Below are 22939 nucleotides of genomic sequence, written 5' to 3' on the forward strand. Positions count from 1 at the left end.
ACGCACACAGAGACACACACGGACAGAGACACACACACACAACCCGAGCACGGTTACATAGTAAGCGCCACTTGGTCGCGCCTCCTTCCGCGTTCACAAAAACCTGGGAGCTGACCGCTGACCGGTACAACAACCACATGCTGTCTGTAGCAGTTAGGGGTTCAGTGCCTTGCTCGAGGGCACTTCAGCAGGGTGTTGGGGTGAGTGGTGGCCATTCACTTCCCCACCCAGATTTGTCCCGTCGGTCCGGGGAATCAAACCTGAAACCTTCTGGCAACAAGTGAGCTCACCTCTAACCTTTAAGCCACTGCTGCACCAATCTACAAGCTAATGTGTCCATTTATTTGTGTTTATCCTTTATTTGCATGTAATTGTTTAGGTATCGTAACTGTAAAAAAACTATTTTAATAAATAAAAATGTGGCATTTTTTGTCAAGGCATGGGAAATAGGCCTATTAATTGTCATTGGATTACTTGAGGTAAGATTAGCATCCAGTTTGCCACCATACTAGTATTTGTCTAAAATCAATACACTTTCTAATTCTCTTATTTCATAGACCGTCTCATGTTCCACAAACCATTGTTGCTTCAGCATTGTGCGCCTTAGATGGAGCCACTGCACACGTTGACTGCTATAAAGTTCAAACATTCAAAGTCAAAGTCATTCAAAGTCTTAACATTCAATAGAAGTATAAACAACAACAAAATTACACAGCCGTTTTCACAAAAGTCACAACTTTATTGCACCTGTATAGCTAACTACATACATTTTGGTAAGAGCCACCGAACTCTCTTCAGAAAAGGCAATGCAAAATAGAACCATCAATCATTCATTCACACTTGTAAATACCTGCCCGTGTCAGTTTCTTTTAAAAATCAACCTCACTGCCCATGAACGTGTTCTATGAAATTTCATTTCATATTTCTATGAGTTGTCAGGACCTTTCTTACTGCACACAACAACTTGACACAGGGCTGTGTCCTGCATGAAAACAGACAGCTCTCAAACAAATCAACAAACACATCTGCAGAGAAATTCTCAAGTTAACACCCACAGACTGCTCTGAATATTACTAGCACATTAAAGATTGGTTGTTTTCTTTAAATTATAGATTTATCATAATGTGAAATCCTAGAATTTTTATAGCCAATTCAAGGCAACATCTCTATAATGACAGGGAAATAGATGGGCATATCTTTACAGCAATGGAAGTGAACAGAGGAAGCACAAGGTGAACTGTACAGTCTTCTATAATGGCAAAGCATCTTTGTATGACATTAATATCTCTATATACTGTATGTGTTCCCAGGTAAGTGGAAGGTGTTCCCATGTTTTCCCTGCATCTGAATTACTTGTATAAAAAACAGTTTCTACAAGATAAAACTGTACATGGCGGAAAATAGTGCCGCGGAGCGACTCTGAAATGTGATTAACTGTAACTGTATGACAGTGATCTGGGTTGTGGGATATGGTAAGAGATGGAGCTGGGATGGGGTATGACTGGGTTCCTGAGGCTCAGCCCAGTTCCTAGGTCACCAGCTTGACTGTCAGAAAATTGCATAGAGATAAAGACAGGGAAAAGATAAGTTACTAGCATGTTGCAGCTTCAATCTAAACACAGTGCCTATATAGTAATAACCCTTTTATTTCTGTTCGATCTGTAAATAGATTGTGGTAAGGCCTGTTATAGGGAACGGAGGAAATCCCCAGTTTGTCGAGTGTTTCGACACAGGACCGGCGAGGTGAGATACATGCACGGTAAAATCCTCAGTGTTCATTTAAACAGAGTGTAACAAATAAAGAGGTGGCTTCCCCTGACAAGCATGAGAGGAGCCCCAGCTTGATCCAGGAGCAACCAGAGCTTCCACAGTTTAAAGAAGAACAGGAGGAGCTCAGTCTTGCCAAGTCAGATTATTTTAAGCGACTTTGGGCTTGTTTTTCTGTTAAATCGCTTGTAAATATTCATAGTTGCGGGGGGCTTGTTTCTTAAGTGTAGTTGCTTATTTGGGCTTGCTTCCTAATTAAAATAAAGTTTAAACCAGTGGTTCTCAAACATTTTCATGTCAAGGATCCCCCAAATTAATATGCATTTGTCCACAGACCAACCATCTGAAAATATTTTGTGACAGGGATGCCCACACAAGAGTTGTGTAATTAATATTCCAAATATTATATATATATAGTTTTTTTTATATGGCCCATCTACAAGCTTTAGCTTTATATATATATATATATATATATATATATATATATATATATATATATATATATATGTGTAAAGTGGTCAAACTGAGTGCTATAGTCACTCGTTTTAATGGGGACCCCTGTGTGTAATCATGCGACCTAGTCGCTTCTTTTGAGCTCGTTTCTCTTGCAAAATCTGGCAACACTGGAGCTACTTTAAAGACCAGAGAAGGTTGCTAGGTCAACGATGACATTACTAGCAGTGAAAAGTGAAGATGAACCTATGGACCAGGTCCATTTGTACACTCTGTAAAAGTAGCACTGTCCCAATTACTCAATTTAATGTTCACAGATACGCCCTTATCCTTTTATCTGGAAACGCACATTGAAAGTGAAGGTGGCCGATGCAACAAAGTATTGGATCCGATTACTGTAGCATTAAACCAGTAAATACGAACAGGAAAAACCCTTAACCATTTCTACAATTTGTTGAACCGCTTGTGTCGTTGTGGTAGTTGCCATGTTTAATAACTGTAAATCCAAAACCAGGAAATGATTCAATCTCTTCCTCTCACACATGTCAAAAAGAAAAAGTTAATAAAAACAAGGACATAATTGAACAGTGAATAGTTTGTGTGGTATGTTCAGAATCTGCAGCAAAATAAAATAACAAAATAAAAATGTATAAAATAATAAAATCAAAAAAGGATCAAATAAAATAAGCGTTTAAACTGTAAAACGATTGGGATCCTTGCAATTTGCTATACAGTAATGGGAGCTTTTTAAATCACGTTTATTTTAAGGCCACGTCTCTGTACCCTACCTAGCTTGGTAAAGCCCTCAAGTCCTCAAAAGCAGAACGGTATACCCTTTTGATTTTGAACAGGTTTCGATACAATATGCCAAGATGGCCAACAGTTACTTACCATATTTACCCTTTCACACGTATGCTATATGTTGCACCTAATTTTGATACAAGCTCAACATTGTCAATATAATCACCACCAAGGCTCAAAAGATGTAAATACAGAAAAGTCATGTCAGGGGGAAAGCCATGGCTCTGTGAGTGACTCCATGCACAAAGCAGCTTACATTATGTATTGTGATATATTTGGATTAACCACTTAAAACCATATATACTTTGTTGAGTGGTGTCCCCCAGGGGTCTAATACTAGCCCCTTCTTTTTTCTCTCTATACCAAATCTCTTTGCCTAAATTAGCCGATCTACAGTACAAGCTCGTGTTGAGAGATTGTAGAGCTGCTATTTTTTGCCAAATGTTTACCCCAGAATAGGGATGCTAGAGTTTGTGAGGTTAAAAAAGGGGATATGGGTGGTCACCTCCCTCGGCCCATAGGTAGTGAAGCCTCAAAGTGTGTCATGTTTTGCATTGATGGAACAAATGACCTGAGCAGTGTGCCCTGTTGCTTTGGCCTCGTTTTTCATTCTGTAATCCAGCTCTGGACTGAACACAACAAGGCGGACAGAAAAAAAAGGGTACAAAAGTAGGGTACATTGTTCTCGGTTTTGTGTTCAGCGTCCCCACAGCAGTGGTCCAGGGCTGTCAACGACGGATCCCAAAAGCCCTCTTCCCCGCAGGTGTCACAGACCATTTCAGCCGTCTGTCCTGGATCTTCTGGAAGATGTTGCTGCCACCCCGCCACTTCTCCTTCTTGTAGTTTTTCAGTTTTTTTACCTGTTCATCATTCACAAGTGGAAAACAATGGCAAGACGTAAGTAAGAAGGAAAGCCGGAGTTACAGATCTCAAAGCTTATTTATTTTATGTCAGGGCACTGAACAGAATGAACGTAACCCAACGACCATACCGGTGGTCGGATATGTTTTGCCCATCGACTATGACTCGGCATTTTCCGAAAAGCAAACTGAGGTTTATTTCAATTCAGTACACTAAGAAAATCAAGTGAGTTAGGTTACCCAACACACTAGATATAATTGTGCAGTTATGTTGGGTCAAAGTTACTTTATTGTTGTATTTAACACATTTTAAAGTAAAATAAATAAATAGCTGAACAGCCTTCAAGAACAGCAGTACATGGCTCTTGGAGAAAAGTGTTTCATGACTGTACAACTTAGCATTGACTTGATTATAGAATAGAATACTAAAAAAACAACAACAGTGTCACTATTCAAAAGCGTGGATTAGACACAAAAAAGCAGAATTGAGGTCCACCATGATACATACATCCAACAGACTACTATACAAACAACAACAAAACAGAATTATATGTCAAGTTCTGTAACATTTGAATGACTTTGGAGAAAATATTACCAAATGTGAAATGTAAAAATAAAGCCATTAAAGGGAAGATGACTGTGGTATGGTCCAACAAGTGAAACGTCTTGCTGGGCCTTTTTCTTACCTTTCCACTGTCAAATTCTTCATCCCACTCATCAATCACAGTCTTATACTTGGCCTGACGGGTATCTTGAATTGAATCTCTACTGATTGCAGAGGCATCTCCATCCCAAGTCAGGACTGTAAAAACAAACAAAAAAGCATGCTTATGAAAACATCTGTACAAATACAGCCAAGCGCAGAGTCATTAAAAGTAGATAATGCTGCCAAGAAACCCAGTAATGAATCAACCAAAGCTCTGACACCACATTTCTGACACTAAGGCTTACTTTGAGCAACATTCAGGGAAGAATTTTGCAGTCATCATAGCACCATGAACTGCACATCACTTGCATCTTTAATAAAAAGATATTGTTCTAAAATTATGATAGCGTAAACATTTGACACCGAGTGCAAATTGCCCTGGTTTTGCATCCGATTGAAATGATTCATATGGCAAAGTATAAATGGTGACTTTGCACCACATCATTTATTTGTGTGCTAATGGATCTTTTCAAGGAGCTGGTGGCGAGGCATAATGGCCTAGAAAAAGCCTCAAAATGGACAATGGACCAATGAATGTAGTAATCAAAATGGATCATTTTACCACCTCACTTTGTGTGTGCATGGCTTTTAGCGGCGTTGTTTTTTTAATTAGATTTCCCTTTTTTTTTTTTGCAATATAATAATTTGGTCCCCACTCCTTTTCTGTATTTTTTTGCACATTCAGGAAATCTGTCATCTGCATTTACCCATCCTAATGCTATTAGTACTAAGCTTGGGAAGCAGGTAGGGATCATGCTCAGGGACACTTCAACACATAGACCGGGGACGGGGCAAAAATCGGGGACCTTCTGATTCTCAGACGCCTCTCTACCCACTCGGCCCCCCTGATGGAGGCCAGAGACTTTGAAATGAGGCTCATTTACAAAGGAAGTGTTCTTTTTGGCAGCAAATACATAAATATTACCCATCTTAAAAACGTGCAAATAGCACTGAGGTACAGAAAAACTATTTGATTTGGCAGCGCAGTTAGGGGTGCATTTCACTCTTTGCGGGTGCTCTGAGAATTACACAGTTTCTTTCCGTCTCATTTGCGCAGGTTTAGCCGTTCAATCCTTTTAGTGACTTGGCCCCTCAGTGTCCGTTTTTACCTGTGGCTCCATAGGCCTTATCTGTAGCGTTCCTGAGCAGCTCCTCCACGACACCACTGCTCTTTTTCCCATCCCAACCCATGGGGGCCGGACGAGGAGGTGGTTCGGCATCTCCGGATCCATGGTGATCGGCAGCAGGTGCCTTGCAGCGTTTGTAGCCATCTTTCACCTGGCTGTCCCACTCCACTACTGTGACTAGAGAAAGAAAGCACTGTATGAGAGCACCAGCAAGCACAAGGTCACAAAAAAACACGCCATTCTCATAAGCTTATACCTCCCTGTTATGTATATGATACGGTGAAATTAATAATCAACCACGACGGCTGATGAGCGGTTGAGAGGTTCATGGAGTTTCCGAGAGTCGCTTTGATCAATACGGGTGTGAAACTGCAGGTTTGGGGTTGGCATGGCAACAAGGATAGTACATTGCAATGCATACTGCAGTCTGCCCGCAGTTTGGATAGGGTACATAATGTATGTGTGGGAGTAGGCACGCGTGCACATGGAACTCACCCGTAGCATGCCTGCTGATGCCGTCGCTCTCCGTGGCGTTCTTGGTAGGACGGGAATCTGTAGGTTCAGGGTCATCGTTTTGACCATTGGAGATGTGCCTCCTTTCCTGACCCACGTCGGCATCCTCTTTTAGCCTCTTCTTTTTCTTCTTCAGTTTCTTTTTCAACTCGATCAAATCTCCAGTGTCGTTGTGAAAGTCCTTCATCCCAGACCTGCTGCAAGACACATACAGCATACATATAGCAGGGTATGAGACATTGTTATATACAGGGGCCACAAATTCAATTCTCATAAGAAAGGCTAAAGCCAACGTGATATAACCCACCTTTCTGATACAGAGTGCTGCGCAACTGCATTGTGCAGATCCTCCACCAGTTGCATCTTTTTCCTCTTCTTTTTCTTCTTCAGCAGCAACGTAGAGTGCGCCCCCTTTTTCTGAGATGCATCACTGATGTGCACCGGAACCAACTGGGGACTCTGTGGCCGTGCACCCTGCGGTGGCCGTGCACCCTGTGGTTCCATCAGAAGTGGCTGGCGCTCCGAATGTGCCTCGGAAACGTCCGTCAGGTTCCAGTGCCCACCTTGACACCAGTCGTCATCCTCCCGAGCCGCGGGCGACGGCAGGTGAGACTGCACACACTCCCTCTCCTTTGGCACGCTCTCTCCGTCGTTCTCCTCCCTTTTTCTCTTCAGTTTCTTCTTCTTGCGCTTCTTCGGGCTGGCAGGTTCCGAGGGGTCCGCCTCCGCCTCCGCGGCGGGGCCTGTGGCTGGCTCCGCGTCGCCTTCCACCTCAGAGTGGCGTCGCTTCTTTTTCTTCTTATTCTTCTTCTTCTTTTGGCCGGGCGTTTGTTTTTCCGATGGGCTGCCGAGGTCCGCTTTCTGGGGACTGGCGCTGGGGTTGCTGGAAGACATGGGGCTCTTTGGAGAGGGTCCGTGAAGCCCGTTGGTTTTGAGCGAAAGGCTGGTGTTTGGTTTCTGTGGCGCGGCGCTACGGGATAGTTTCTGAGGGCTCTGTTGTTTGAGGGGTCCATTTAAGACCACATGGGCTGCAGGTGGCGACTGCACTTTGGGTGGATGAAATGGACCAGCTCTGCGAGGGAAAAAAAAAAGACCACCACCACAACAATCCGTCGGTTATTAACCCAATAAGACCTGAGGCCGATTCTACAAAATATCTTCTAAATCCTAACAGTTTTCTGAAAAAAACTCATGTTGCTGTATCAGTGGTTCTCAAGACTATTTCATGTCAAGGACCCCAAAAGTATTTGGCTGCGGACCTCCATCTCAAAATATTTAGGAAATATTCTGTATCTCGGCTCCTGTATTTTTGGCGAAACATGCTATTTTCAACTGGGTATAACAAGCGAACGGGAGGTCGCAATGACATTTTTCTTTTTTTTCACGGAAGCACAGTGAAACCCTACGTGATTAGCAACCATCAGGGGATCGATCATACTGGAGATAAATATTCTGTGGTTCTTGAAAGATTAGTCAGAATGCTTAAAGGGCAAGACCACTTTGGTAGAGGTTTGGGTTGTGTAGTTACCTTGCCATGATGTAACTCCAAAGGTGGGCAAGAAATAAAAAATAATTGCTCCATTGATTAGAAATTGATAATTCAAAATATGCTCCTCATTGACTTACATTGTATGGTAAAACTGCTAAGTCACTATTTTAGCACAAAACGAACGCAAACAAAGTTGATTCAGACAATATAGAACATCACCAAACCCAGTACTGTTTTTTTTATATAAAAATGTCAACTTCCTGTTGATTTTGCCATTTTTAATAAGTAGAAAACCCGGACTGGATCGGCGGATCCGGATCCAGATCTTCAAATAGTAAAATCAACAGGAAGTTGACATTAAAAAATAAATAAAAAACAGTACTGGGTTTGGTGATGCTCTATATTATCTGAAGCTTTGTTTGGGTTCATTTATGTGTTAAAAGAGTGACTTTGAGAGCTGTTTTACCATACAATGTAAGTCAATGAGGAGCATATTTTGAATTATCAATTTCTAATCAATGGAGCAATTATTTTTTATTTCTTGCCCACCTTTGGAGTTACATCATGGCAAGGTAACTACACAACCCAAACCTCTACCAAAGTGGTCTTACCCTTTAAAAATGCTGGCAGAAGCTACAGCCTGTTTTAGAAAACCCCTGGCAGTGAATGTGCTAAAAAAAAAAAAAAAAAATATATATATATATATATATATATATATATATATATATATATATATATATATATATATATATATATATATATATATATATATATATATATATATATATATATATATATATATATATATATATATATATATATATATATATATATTCAAATATTTTTCAAAAATAGCAGATCTACATAGCGCGACTCTCGGTGCCACGCTATGAACTTGTAGATATGAGCTTGTATATCTGCTATTTTTGAATAGCCATAAAACAATGGTTAAAGTGGTTACACAAGATGCATTCCTGGTTTTAATGGCTTAAGACGTGTTTTGTCAAAATCCCGTATTACAATGCGTTTAGTCAGTGTTTTCTGTGTGTGCACATTACCTACCTGTGTGTGTGAGTGGGTGAGGCAGAGGTGAGGGGATGAGGATGATGCATGGGATCACTGGGAGGCTGGCATAGCAGAGGGGGTGGAGCATCAGTGCTGCTCGGACTCCGGCTGCGACTGGCCTGCAGTTATCGACATAAATAAAAACTTGGTGGTCTAAAGAAAATACCCATGAATGTGACAAAACAAATAAGGAAAAGGAAAAAAAAACAAAAAAAAAAGGGCAAAATGAAGGAAAAGGGACCCATTGAGAGAGGTGGCAGGAAATGACGGAAGGAAAATAAATAAAGGGGGGAGGGAAGGGGCATGGCAGAGAAGAATTAGAAATGGTTAGAAAAAAATAAACTAAAAGTAAACGAAGACAAAGAAATACTAAACAACAAGCACTTATAGGTGGTTGATTAGACAGGAAACACAAGAGAAAAATCGGCACTCATTACAGTGCATATTGTGATTCATTTTTAAGCCAATCATCTGGCGCCATGATCCTACCTATAGAAATCAATGGTCATATCGGGGGATTAGCGGTGTGGGTGCAGGGAAACAGGGAACCAAGACAAGGAAAGTGGCACAGTCGCTGCGGTATCATGGGAACGATGTTCACCTTCCTGGCCGACAGGGCCAGTTTCTTGGCGGGCGGGGGCGACATGGTGCTGGCGGATTCGGACGTGATGCTGCCGAGCACCGGGGGTTTTAGCTTGACCGTCTTCTGCTCGTCCGTGCCCTGAATGCGATCCAAGCTCTTGGCCGGAGAGGCCAGGCCGTTGGAGACTTTCTTAGGAGTGGAGGGAGTCTCTCCAACCGGCGCACTTTTAGGACCAATAGAATCCTGGCCAAAAATACATAAAAAAGGCCATCGTTAGGGCTGTCGCGATTACAAATTTAAGTTGACGATTAATTGTCACTAAAATAATAGCGATTAACAATTTAATTTTGTGTTTGGCGTTGAACATTGGAACATGAATAAAATAAATATCTGTTTGCCTTTTAGGCTTCGGTAGATATGACAAATAACTGAAATATACAAAGAAATTATTAACATATTTAATATGTATTAAAAAAAAATCATGTAAAAATAGCAGAAATAGCTGATATACAAGCTAACAAAGCGTCGCGAAGTGACGCGTTGTAAGCTTGTAGATCTGCTATTTCTGCTTTTTTCAATATTAAAAAATGTGTGAAAGATTTTTAACATGTAGACTATTATGACAATTATGCAAAAATAACTGCGATAATCTCAAATAATTGCGATCAGACGATTATGTAATAATTGTGACAGGCCTAGCCATCGTTACCTTCCAAACATGCCTATTCATTGTCATGAGCACGTGCAAAAAATAAATAAATAAATAACGTGAGATGGACACATTGTGTGGCTACGTGCAAAAAGGACTTTTGGTGTTTCCGTTACCTTGGAGTCTGTAGTGTCAGCTGAGGAAGAGTCTGACAGAGACTTGGCTGAGGTAGATGTTGCCATGCCCCTTCCCTCGATGCTGTGCCGCTTGTCCCCCTCGGACCTGCCCACGCCGTTGGAGGGCGCCGGGGTGCCGCAGCGCGACTGCGCCTGGCTCTGGGGAGAGGGCTTCTTCAGCTTCTTGAACGGTTCCTCGATCATCGTGGGCCCGCCTGGCAGCTTAGGGGGGCCGTGGGAAGAGGAGGTCCCGTTGGAAAGCTTGGGCTGCGGCTGGGGGCCTACGCCGTTCCTCGAAATTGCCAGACCCAAACCTCCATCCATGGATTGGATTTTACGCAGCTGAGCAGGCTCGAGTTTCTGCGGAGATTAATTAAGACCATATTAAAGTTAAGGTAATTTAAAAGGGTGAGTGGAAAATGTATAGTTGTTAACCAAAATACACTTTTTAACACATTGGGTGCCAGAGGTTTATTAAAATATTATACGTTGAGTGCCAGCATTTCTTCCATCCACTTGCGTTATACGTTTCATGCTGTGAGAAGCCCCGACGCGGAAATGCATGTAAACAAAGCGTGCGTGCGAGACGGCGGAGGGTCCCGACTAACGCCTGGAACAATAATATTTCTAACGCGATCCTCCATTGCAGCGTGATCGCCGATCGAAAACGGCTCGTTTCCACCACATTAAAAAGAAATGGAGATATTAAGCTTTTAATCAAGGAGATAACATTGAAAACGCCGACCGGAAGGATTTTTGACATGGAGCCAGATCCAGCCTCTTCTTCTCAGAAACTACTTGGGTGATGTCAAAGTTTCGTTTTAGCGCCCCACGTGGCCCACATGTATAAAAATAGAATTGGGTCAAAAACGGTCCGGACCGTTTTCGGCACTTCTCGTTTGGACCCTCAAAAACGGTCCGGACCGTTTTTGGCATTCAATGTGTTAAAAAGGATCATACTGGTGTCAACGCATGAAAAAGGTAGTGCATGCACATCCGTGGCCCAGGTGCAAGACAAACAGAGTATCATAAAAAAGGAATAGACTGGTAATGCTGCAAAAATCTCTGCTTTGTATTTATTGTGTTCGTCTAACGAACGCAATAAATACAAAGCGGGGCTTTTTGCAGCATTACCAGTGTGCAGACTCTATTCCTTTTTTTAATCATACTGTTGTCAATACATGTCATTGCAACTTCTGCAAAAATATACTGTATCGTACATACAACGCGATGCATTGTGCGCCTGAATAGGGACGCTACGGTTAATGTGGTTAAAGACAAATGGCGGTGTCTGTTGCATATACCTTTCTGATCTGTGGGGAACACAGAGGCCCATTCAAGTTGGTCTTCCTTATCTGTTCAGACGAAATGCTGTTCTTCCCAGGATGCACCATTCCCTGCTTGGCAGGCAGCCCATCCACATTTTTCTTGGTATCTGGGATCCTTTAAAACACGAATAATGTTTTATATACTGAAATCCAGTATATATCCAGGAGTAATGATTTGTCACCTCTTGTAATACGGTCACATCTTACCTCAGGTAGAAAAGGACATAGGCCTGCTGGTTCAGCACCACTTTGATATTACTGGAGTGCACCATTGAATCATTCATCTGGTACCACTGTCCATTGCTTGCCTTTGGAGGACAAAGAAACATTTAATATGGTTTCAGAGAACTTCGTGTTTTGAAAACAGTTACTTTAACCACTTAACCCTTTTTAAGACTGGGAACGCATCATCCGTGTCATTTTAAGATTTCTTTGGCTATTCAAAAATAGCAGATCTACAAGCTCATAGACGCCCTATGAGCTTGTTAGAGCTTGAAAAAGGTCGAACATTTTGTGCAAATCGTTGAATATGTATTATTTTTTTGGGTGGTCCTTGACATGAAAAAGTCCACTAATATTATAGCAACATACACTTGGTGCCGTGCTATGAGCTTGCATATCTGCAATTTTTTGAATAGCCAAAGAAATAAAATTACACAAATGCGTTCCCGGTCTTAATGGGTTAAACACTATTATACTTCATTGACCAGTGACCCACAGGGAACTATTCTTAGCCTACTAATTTTCTCCCACCAAATCTCTTTGCCGAAAATAGATCTACAAGCTCACAACGCATCACATTGTGAGCTAGTAGATCTAGTAGAGAAAAAAAACATTAACATGCAATGTTTCTTTACCTTGACGTAACAATAATAGTGACCAGCGTGACAACTGTAGCCAGAGTGAACCAGAACAGCGTACAGGCCATACATAACGGGATCGCCTGAGTTCTGCGACATGTAGGGACGAATGTTCAGGAATTCTGGGTAGCCAACCTCCTAGGGGGGGGGAATAAAATAAATGAATAAATAGATAAAAATGAGAAGCACTGACATTGAACTGCAGCAGCCTTTTAAAAGCACCAGGCATTGACAGCACGTTTTGTTTACCTTCGTTATTTTCCCACCGCTGAAGTTGGCGAACCTCTTGAGAGACAGGGTCAGTACATTAGACGTTCGATGGACCGTGAAGCGTTTAGTGGCCGGCACTTTCTTCTTGCACCTGGAAAATGGAGAGAAAAGATGTCTCAATGCACAGACGCTTGCCAATTTCTTTTGGTCTTCTGTCCACGGAGGTCGATAAAAGAAAAGTTCATTATACAGGGACCTTATTGATCTTTCTTGAAAATGTACGATTTGTGTGAAGTCTGTAGGCCATTGGTTCTCAAAGTGGGATCCACGGACCCCCAGGGGTCCTTGAAGGGGTTCCCCCAGCAAAAATGGTTAACGTAGCATCACAATCATTTTAACCACTTTACCCATTTATACGTTGGCTATTCAAAAATAGCAGATCTACAAGCTCGAGCTTGTACATCTGCTATTTTTGAAAGGTCACTTACTTGGCACACATGTAGGCGTTCTCTCCACTCAAAACGTCTGGCTTAACAAACAGCTCCAAGGCTCGCACGATGTTTGCCGCTTGCTGAAAGACAGGAAGAGGTAAGGAGAGCTAATCAATATAACTGAACTCGGTTGAGAAAGTAAACCAATACCATTTATGTCATGTATTTAGACCTCATTCAAACATACCCGTATCTCAACAGCAATGTCCAGGTATGGATCATATGTGTCCGACACACTTTTGCAAATCGAACACTTGACTGAAAGGAGAAAATGCACATTGGTGTTATTGCGCTTAATGGCTGTCACCAAAGCAATACCAGGTGATAGTTACAATTGTTAATGTAGCTAAGATTTAAGATGATTATCTAATATATAAAGTTTTACTCTATTACACACATTAGCCTCTATTACACCTTGTGACAAAGCAAAACCACAAGAACTTCAAACGACTGATGAACTATCAGTATAGCACTGAACAAATGCATAATGTCCTAAAATCTTATAATGATGACATTTTATTTAAGTGCAGACTTCTACAAGCAATTACATTCATGTTCCTACCTCGTGACCTCAGGTACCCTCCAAAGATTTGGTGGACCAATGTAGTGGCCTGGGTCTGCCTGTCAAGCCTGAAAGAAGGAAACTTGCATGCTAAACGATATTCAAACAAAACGCTGATTGTGTTGCAAACTGAATAATCAAAACAGGGAAAAAGATCTTACTTGGGGTAACCATTTAGAGAGGCCTTCTGCATAGCGTCAATGGTGTACCGCAAAAACTCATGGGCATCCTCTTGACTCCCAAAGCGAAAATGTCTGGCAATTTCTGTAAAAAAAACAATAAAATAATAAAATAAAGATTGCATGTTAGACCCTCTAAGACCCTTGATTCCAAGTCCTAACAGGAAAACTGGAAATTGTGAGCTGGCAGAAGTATAACGTAATCACCACTATCGCTGTACATCCACCACATAATATCCCAGAGTAGTTAATGAGTCACTGCAGAGTGGGAAAGAGGAAATGACATAACTTGAACAGATGTGTGAGGGACCAAAATGAAGCCAACTTGGGAGATTTATAAGAGAAACATGTCCATTAGCCCTCGTCTTCATACTGAAGAATTGTTCATGTCTGTGAGGGGGCCTGAATGTTTCTGTGCTAAGGCTCGTCCTCACAGTCTGCAGTCACAAGGAGACAGAGGGCATTGGAACGAGGGAGGGAGGGAGCGAGAGAGGGAGTAAGGGAGAAAACAAAGGAGGAGGAGAGATGATTGCTGCAGTACATGAGGAGCGAGGCTGGAGGGAGGAAAGTAAAGTGCGGGCTGCTGGGGTAGTTTCCCGTGAGATTGCAGATAAGAGTGGTACTTCTCTTTGTCAAGGTCCAGCTTGCACACCTCATCCCCATTTGTTCTGCACCCGTTCGTTAATTCACAGGCTGCAGTCTCACAGGGGTCACTTCAGCCACTATAGCCCTGTCACTGGGACACCTCTATAGCCAGCGTTGCATAATCATGCTCAATTCTGCCGGGAGTAGCCTCCGGCATCCTTTAGCGTCACTCAGCTGAAAATTCTCCACTCTAAAGGTTTGAGGGTTGTCTATAATTTAAATGGAAACTTCCCAGGCACAACTTAGGCATTTAGCAGACTCCTTCTTATCCAGAGCGATTTACAAAGAGCAGGGTTAGTGTAAGCATCATGAACCCCAGTTAACAAACAAGGTATAAGTGATGGAGGAATTAAAATGCTACTAACTAACTAAGATAACAAGTAAACAACATACCTAGCATCTTTATAAAGAGTCAATAAAGGAGTTTAGCATATGAACATTACAGGGCATGGTGGCAGTCTTACTTTTTAGGTCTCTGATGAAAGAGACTGGCTTGATGGCGTTGCCCGTGTTGGCGAAGGCTTGGATGATGTGGTTCTGCATTATACAGATCATACAGAAGCCTGACTGGTGACCTGTAAAGATTGACCACAAAGCCATAAAAGATTAAGGCCAAGCGAGTCAGAGGTTAAAATGTGAAGAATTCCACACAGCATCAAGGAATCGTGTACTCACAGGCACGGCTGTGCTCCTTTGAGAGTAGGTAGTTGGCAAGCGGCGGCGTGTAAGTGAGACACTGCACAGTCGAGTTAAGGAAGCAAGTGTTTCCCAGGTTGTGGAGACCGGCTCCTACCCGGTACACACGCTCCCATCTCAGGGTAAGTTTGTTCCCTTGAAAGAGCATTTTCTGTGGGCCGGGGATGCCATCGCTCTGGCCTCCGTTCAGATGATTCTCTGAAACTGAAAGAAGATAGTTAGTATGGCTAGCAGCTGGATGAAGTTTTGAAACAACAAACCATCAAGCCATCAAAAAAAGAATAATAATTGTGTTAACCCATTGAGACCTGAGGCGATTCTTTAAAAAAATCTAAATCTCAACAGTTTTTTGAAAAAAATCTGGAAAATATTTTTTCACGATTTTTCAAAAATAGCAGATCTGCAAGCTCGTAGCGCGGCACTCGGTGCCGCGCTATGAGCTTGTAGATCTGCTATTTTTGAATAGCCCAAAGAAATCTTAAAATGAGACGCAGATGCGTCCCCGGTCTTAATGGGTTAAATGGCAACTAGATTTTTTTCCCCCCATGCTTTTTTTTTTTTTTGTACATAGTGTTTTTTTTTCTCTGTATTTTTATGTTGATATTTGAACTGTTTGGTTGCTACTATATATGTCTATGAAATTAATACCAAGGACCCCAACGGAAACAAGTCCGCAAGGACTTTTTTGGTCGGACCTTGTAGACAAAAGTATTATAAATGTAACTGTGTTGTTTTACATTCTTTTGCCTAATAAAATTTTCAATAAATCAATCAAAAAGCTTTCTTTAAAATCCAGACTACCACTGTGTCCACCACTTTGTGTGAAAGGCTTTCTTACCTTGTCTCTTTATCTGGGCTGGCTCTGTAGTTCTTTGTCCAGTGGCTCCCTCATTCCTGGGATTGAGGAGGAAATACTTGGTTTTCAGGCCATCTAGTTGATAGGAGAACCCCTTGACGGCAGGCTCAAACTCGATCTTCTGCAAGAGCACCTTCTTGGCAGAGGAGGCCAACAGTTTGTTGAGGTCACTCTCATCACCCGTGTCCTTGCGCCCAGGTTTCAGGGCCTCCTTTAGTTTATCCACTATTGGCATTGTTGGAACATCACTGTGGAAAACAGATTGGATGTCAGAGCTAGGGGTCAAACAATGGATATCAGAGCTAGGGGTCAAACAATGGATCACAGAGCTAGGGGTCAAACAATTTATAGAATAATCTATTTAAACCGATTGACAGGGAATTTATTGTTATTCAATTTCAGTAATCGAATTGGTTCAGTGATGAAAAATATTACTAATGTGTGCCAGTTACAACTTTGTTACATATTTTTAAAACGGGCAGCCGTAGTTATCTGGTAATCAGAAGGTCACCAGTACGCTTCCCGGCAGACCCATGTCGAAGTGTCCCTGAGCAAGACAATTAACCTCCAACAGTAAAGTAAAGCTGAAAGTGAATTTCCAGAGGGAATAACAAAGATCTACAAATAAAATAAAAAAGTTGTTTTTGACTGCTATGCATGTCAAGAGGTCGGTTTGGTGTTTATGTAAAAACCTGCATCTTTCAACTTATGTACAGTATCCTGAAGTGTCGGAGCGTTATATTATACAGATATTCCAAGAGCACCAAGCATATCTGAGGAGCTACAGTAGCTGGCTCTTGGCAGATATTCCTACAGTTATGCAAGACAATAGGCGGAAGGCAAATGATGTTAGAAACGATGTGTGTGTATCAAAAACGAAGTAATTAAGACGTACACTCTATAAGATAGAAGCAGCTGCTATTACTGTAAGGTCAGATTCTCATGATCTGTAGTACTTGTCTTGCCTATCTTATTACCGCCATGTGTGCGTCTGACAACTGTCTAGACAAATTAATGCCTGTTCTCTCATTAAACTAAACTCATCAAGTCTACAAATTTACTAATCAGCAGGACACGTATTTGTGGAGGCTTTTTACTGCTCCTATGCAGAGTATTAAACTATCTGTGGAGATAACTGTCTGTTCTACAACTATGTTCCGTACTGCTATCGGAGTGGTGAGTGAATGATTTCTCATGTGTCATTTATTGCAAACATTAACCCATCCAAATTACGGGGACGCATCTGTCATTTTAGATTTCTTTGGCTATTCAAAAATAGCAGGTATAAAGCTTATATAGCGCTGCACCGAGTGCGCTTGTAGATCTGCTATTTTTTTTAATAAATCTTGAAAATGTGTGGAAATCTTTGAATATATATTTTTTAAAGCGAACATTTGTAACTAAAATCTTTGCTTCTGGGGGTCCCTGGAACAAAATATTTGACAAATGTTTGCTTAATATATATATATATATATATATATATATATATATATATATATATAAATAGCAGATCTACAAGCTCCCCTAAAAATTCTAAATACCCAGCAAAAATATATCTGGATGCTGAGCCATTTTGGCTGTGGAAGCTGAAATAACCATCTATACTACAGTGTATTTCTGTGCAGTCCTGTGAAAGATGCGACCGGGTCATACTCGTAAAATAGGACAGAGAATGCCCTTTCTCCGCAATACGCTATACACTGCAAGTCCACGTCCACAACATACATACAGTACGTGTATTTACATACATATAAAGCCATTTGTAGCTCTGCATTAATATGTGCTATATAAATAAGATATTAAATTGTATTAAATGTATCGAGTTCATTTCTTACATACTAGATACAATTATTTTTTTGTACTGGCCCATAACATGACTATAAACCTCTGAAAATGTATTATTGGGGGAGCAATTTTTTTTAACCTGGATCAAACACTGGATTAAGCAATCATAATGTAAACTATACTATCGCAGAAAAAGCATCATATTGGGCTATAGGAGCAAGATCACACAACCTTGATTTACCTGGCAAAACAGTAAATACCTCAAGACTCTCGTTTGTGGCTTTTCTGAACATAAAATATGTACATTGTCACATAATATACAATTAATAATCACCAAACAGAGACCACAAGTATCAATCTCACCAGAGTGGGCAGTGATATCATAAAGGAGGGAGGGCTGATCATGCATTACATGCACAAGGTCACGCTAACCTTCATGTGCTGCTGATAGTGATACAATTAAGCATGATGACAAAGCCCACATGCTCACTTGACTGCAGAATGGTAGACTAAGCAGGAATATTCAGTTTATACACCCCAGACTATTCAAATAGAATACCCTGCCTTTTTAAAGAACGTTTTTGTCCTTTTTGAGTTTTTCTCTCACCTTAACTAACGTCCATAGTATATCATGTACACAGTATACATCTGCTGCTATGCTCATTGCTCACGCACCTTTATATCTTATCTCAGGTGCCATGTGTAAATAATGTAGATCATTTGTTTGTTTTCTTTGATTGATCTCCCTTCCCCCTTGCCCCCCCACCCTTCTTCCCTTTCCCTCTCTTTTTTCTATGGAAATAAAACGAATTTCACTCCTTTTTTTACTTCTGTAAACCTGTGATGTGACAATAAAGCTGATTCTACAGGATTTCATTTTGGGCTAGACCAAGCAGCAAACAAAAGGTCTGCTAAATGTGGATCTATGTCCTTAAAATCGAATAGATTAGAGACTGTACACATATACTGTACACAAAGTAAATCGTGTAAAATGTGAAAGAAATCCTGGGGTCTCACTGTCCACACAGTACTTGACTGTAATTGCCTATTTTAAATAAGAAATAGTGGAAGACGACAAGTGGCAAATACTTCAAACCTGCTCAGTGGTCACGTTCAAAGAATGTTTTTAAACTAAGGTGTACTGTGTAACAGTCTTTGAAACTGCGATTTGCATGATTCAGTTTGAAACAAAACTACAGAAGTAGTAAGTACCACTCCAAAATGAATGCTGCAGGATCCCAGCACAGAGGATATTTTGAAATGAATTATACGTTGTCAGAAACTGTATATATTAACATTAATACATAAATACATTCCCGGTACATTGTAGATTGTTATATTGTAGGCTATATGCTGTTGCAGGTCTTTTATTTTGAATGACTCTTCATAGTCCCAAATTTGGACAATCAGTCAATCAAGTGTCTGCTGCAATAAACGGGTAAAACACACACACACACACACACACACACACACTCTTTCTCTCTTTCTTAAAGGAAGACCAACTATGCCAGAGCCAAGACTTTTCAACAAAATCCTAAGGGCCCTATTAAGCACGTCTTAATTACCGCCAGGTCTTATTACTTAACTTAAAGACGTGACCAATGCCATTTTGCTATTATGGGTGTGGTAATCTGCGCACTGCGCCAAGGCGCTACACGGTAAAACGCCCCCTGAATTAGTCATGGGTGTGTTGTTTGGGCGTTACTTCCAATCAGAGATTGGCTGCCATTCTCTTAAAGATCAGCGCAAGACGCAATGCTATTTTCCGTGCTTTAACATATGAACACTCCCCCATGCGTTAAATATGCTGGCGAGTCTTATACCTTAAGTGTTTGCGTTCAGCGCGACTAGCAGAATAGGGATTGCGCATAAGATGGCGGCGTTATCACTTAATTACCCCATAAGGCGTGGAATTAAGACGTGCTTAATTAGGGCCCTAAGAGTCTAAAAGCCCCGTTAGCAGCCCCCAGAGGTTGGGCTCTTCATAGCAATGCAACCTAAATTTGGAGTCATCTTGTGCGCACGTGGACATTGTGATCTAAGCGTAGCTCTAGCAGAAAGGCCATAGGGTCACAAATATCTGTACAATTCATCCCTCTGAGGAACATTGCACAGCAAATTATTAATTAAGTTGTCGAACCAGTCGTTTTTTTCTTTTTAGATATACCTCTGCTTGGGAACAGTGTTGGACAGACAGACACTGCTATCCTCAGAGCCCTGCCGCCGGCGGGGCTAAACTGTCCATCTTCAGTGGGGGGGGGGGAATTGCAAGTTCATTAGGAGGTAAAGTTATTTATTGTGTTCATACTGACCTTAAATAAAATAGTGATGATGGATTCTGTGGAGTGGTTATGCAATATAAGACTTTTTCCTTCAAAGTCAGTTTAGCTATGTTCTTCCTTTTTTTTTTACAAGAATTGCTGACATGACATGAACTTTTCAGATTATATAAAGACATTTCAGCTAAGCTAGTAAGCTACCATACAACTGATGATAAGCAGCTGTAGCTGTAAGCTAGGACGTAAAATACAGCAGCATCATAGCTGAGGTTTAGTACCAATCTTCACCAAAAACTCAAGCAGCAGCTAAACTGATTGCAGAGAGAAAATTGCTCACGCCTCACAGACTTGAGTCATCAGACAGTATTTTAAGCATATTACAGAGGTAGACCAAGCATTGCATTTACTTTAATTAAGCATATCTCAGAGGCAGACCAAGCATTGTATTTACTTTAATTAAGCATATCACAGAGGTAGACCAAGCATTGTATTAACTTTAAAAGGCCACTATCTTGCTACTGATGTGCCTTTCAGCTCATTCTCATTGCATTTTAACCTTTTCCCCCCCTTTTTTTACAGAAAATTCCCCAGTGTGTCTGTTTTGGCCTCTCTTCGTGTTCCTACAATTCCCATGATGCATTTCATGGGCAAGCAATGTCCTGGCAAACACATGGCCATAATTAAATCAACCAGATTCCTATTCTCTGATGTCTGTAAAGGCAACAAACAAGGATAGCGTTTCATAATGTCACACCAAGTACCGACATTAAGGGTTGTAGTAGTTCACCACAGTGATATCATGGGAGTAGAACACGTTCAGTTTTATGGCTGCTAATAGAACATTGGCCTAATAGGGAGGGATACAATACAGGATAGTTGGGCACTAGCGACATCTGGGCAGCTCAATGTAAAATTGGCTATTTTGGCGAAAACACTAAAAGGTTAAATGAAATATTTAAACAATGATCTTAAGTAATGTAAAGTATAAATGATGTGAACATGCACGGTACAAGACTTAATTGTATCCTTCAACTTCTTGTTTATGCCCAAAAAGGACTGGATATACACGTTGCGTAGCAAGTGTAGAAATAGTAGACATCAATTGTCGAATGTTTAAGCATGTTCTAATCATGACATACTTTACTGGGAAAAACAAATCTCCTTTAACATTTTGGAAAAAATAGCCAATTTAACACCGAAGTGCCCACTCTTCCTTGGTGGCCACCTATCCTGTTAACCCTATTAGCATTACAGCAAATAGACAAAATGTTGAAAATCGTGTATCCCTTTAAAAAGGTTTAGTCTGTTAAGGTCACATCAGTACAAGTGACAGCTTTATCAGGACAGGCATGAGCCCCTGACCACACAGGGGGGCTGCTGCCCCAGACAACAATGGCTTCATTGGCCTACCTGGACATTTAAAATTGTACCTCTGTCAGCGAGCAAGGAATTGATAATGCACACAATAATAATGGATTATCCATAAAGTCATCAATATCTTCTGATGACAATTCCAAGGACTTTATACTGTACTTTCTTAATTTCAAGATATGACTTACAATTCTCTCAATCTATGTGACTTGGCTAAGTTGGCTTTCTAACTAAATGTTTGTGGAATATCTGCAATGGCTTATCTTATATGTAAAAGGACTGAGTTAAATTCAGCATTAAAGGTGGGATACTTTTCTAAAAACTGAACGAAGCCACGTGTCAAGTGAGTTATTGGTAGTGGTACCGTATAGGTCGGCATACATGACATATGTTGCCTGTAGATAACCTACACTTGTTATTTTACATGCCTGAATCCAACACACAAATCTGTTAACAACTCCACCACGAGCTGAATCTGTTGCTGTATAATCCGCACCGTGTTTTAATACTATCACTATTATTGACTCACTGACTGTATAAGTCAAGACATCTATGTTTACGTATGTAGAAAGGGTGAATAAAGAACAATCTCCCAGCTTTTCAGACACATTTAGACAACGCAAACTCGCAATCCATACCCTTTTTTTAAAAAAAGTATTATTATTCGTCCAGATAACGGTTCGTTAGCTGAGCTTGTGGATCAAAGAATGTATGTTTCCCCCAAACCAAATGTCCCCCATGCGGTGTGTCTGTGCAGCCATGCAGCCACCAAGCTGTGGACTGGACTCTGCTGCTCTGCTGGGCCGGGAGTGTAGTGTAGTCATCATAGCTGACGACAGTGTGTGGCAGCTAGCCTAGGTTAATGCTAACGACACCAGCCAGCAGACAAAACGAATATCTGACAACTGAAGACAAACGCCACGCATCTCGCGGTGTTAAAAACGCGACATTATCGCCTGTTCGATATAACGACGGTATCGTGACGTACGTCGCTTTCTAAAACATCTACTGTCGCCAACAAGGTCCCCCAGTTCTTTGACGTTAGCGATTAGCCTCAGCGTGCTAACGTGGCGACAGCCCTGCCCTGCAACGAGGGCTATTATCGTGCTTTTAGCCTGATGTTCGCCATCAATATGTTCATTTATTAGCCTTAAAACGACGATTAAAGACGACACAATCCTCTCACCTTGACGTTAAATGGTCCAAAGAGAATCTGCGAGTAATAACGACGCTTGTTGGTAGAATCCTTGCTCTTTTCGCCCATGCTGCATTATGAGAGGGCGTGTACGACGAGGATGACGGACAACCAATCCAGCCAATCAAATCGGCGGATGGTTTCTTGACGCACGTTTTTTTTTTTTTTTTTAAATGCCTGCCGTTTATACTTTGCCCGTGCGGCCGGTGTCGCGCGCCAAAAATAGCAGATGTACAAGGTCGCGACACGTCGCGCTGTGACGCGTTGTGAGCTTGTAGATCTGCAATTTTTTT

The 22939-nt window shown here is 41.2% G+C and overlaps 1 protein-coding gene across 2 annotated transcripts; it reads right to left on the reverse strand.

The window, feature by feature from the left end:
• Positions 1-718: 718 nt before the first annotated feature.
• usp36 (ubiquitin specific peptidase 36) lies at positions 719-22731 on the reverse strand. Of its 2 annotated transcripts, none has more exons than XM_080447856.1 (20): positions 22638-22731; positions 15999-16264; positions 15140-15364; positions 14929-15039; positions 13802-13904; positions 13641-13708; positions 13266-13336; positions 13076-13158; positions 12627-12738; positions 12375-12515; positions 11725-11825; positions 11494-11632; positions 10190-10549; positions 9383-9607; positions 8779-8900; positions 6535-7299; positions 6210-6421; positions 5697-5891; positions 4568-4683; positions 719-3881 (listed from the first exon to the last, which is right to left on the reverse strand). In XM_080447856.1, the coding sequence occupies exons 2-20, from the start codon at positions 16249-16251 to the stop codon at positions 3750-3752; spliced, it is 3534 nt and encodes a 1177-aa protein (XP_080303982.1). In that variant the 5' UTR covers positions 16252-16264; positions 22638-22731; the 3' UTR covers positions 719-3749. The 2 variants fall into 2 exon arrangements, with proteins under 2 accessions (XP_080303982.1, XP_080303981.1); XM_080447855.1 differs by having other exon boundaries at positions 6210-6424.
• Between the last annotated feature and the right edge of the window lie 208 nt (positions 22732-22939).

Source organism: Gymnoscopelus braueri, assembly GCF_963280865.1.
Source record: "Gymnoscopelus braueri genome assembly, chromosome: 13".
Lineage (NCBI taxonomy): Eukaryota > Metazoa > Chordata > Actinopteri > Myctophiformes > Myctophidae > Gymnoscopelus > Gymnoscopelus braueri.

Excerpts from the sequence above, each read along its gene's own strand:
- usp36 (XM_080447855.1), bottom strand. The coding sequence starts at position 16,251 with ATGCCAATAGTGGATAAACTAAAGGAGGCCCTGAAACCTGGGCGCAAG. Across the intron at positions 7,300-8,778 it reads TCACCCACTCACACACACAG|AGCTGGTCCATTTCATCCAC; the intron begins GTAGGTAATGTG and ends TTTCCCTCGCAG. Across the intron at positions 5,892-6,209 it reads CATCAGCAGGCATGCTACGG|TCACAGTAGTGGAGTGGGAC; the intron begins GTGAGTTCCATG and ends TTCTTTCTCTAG.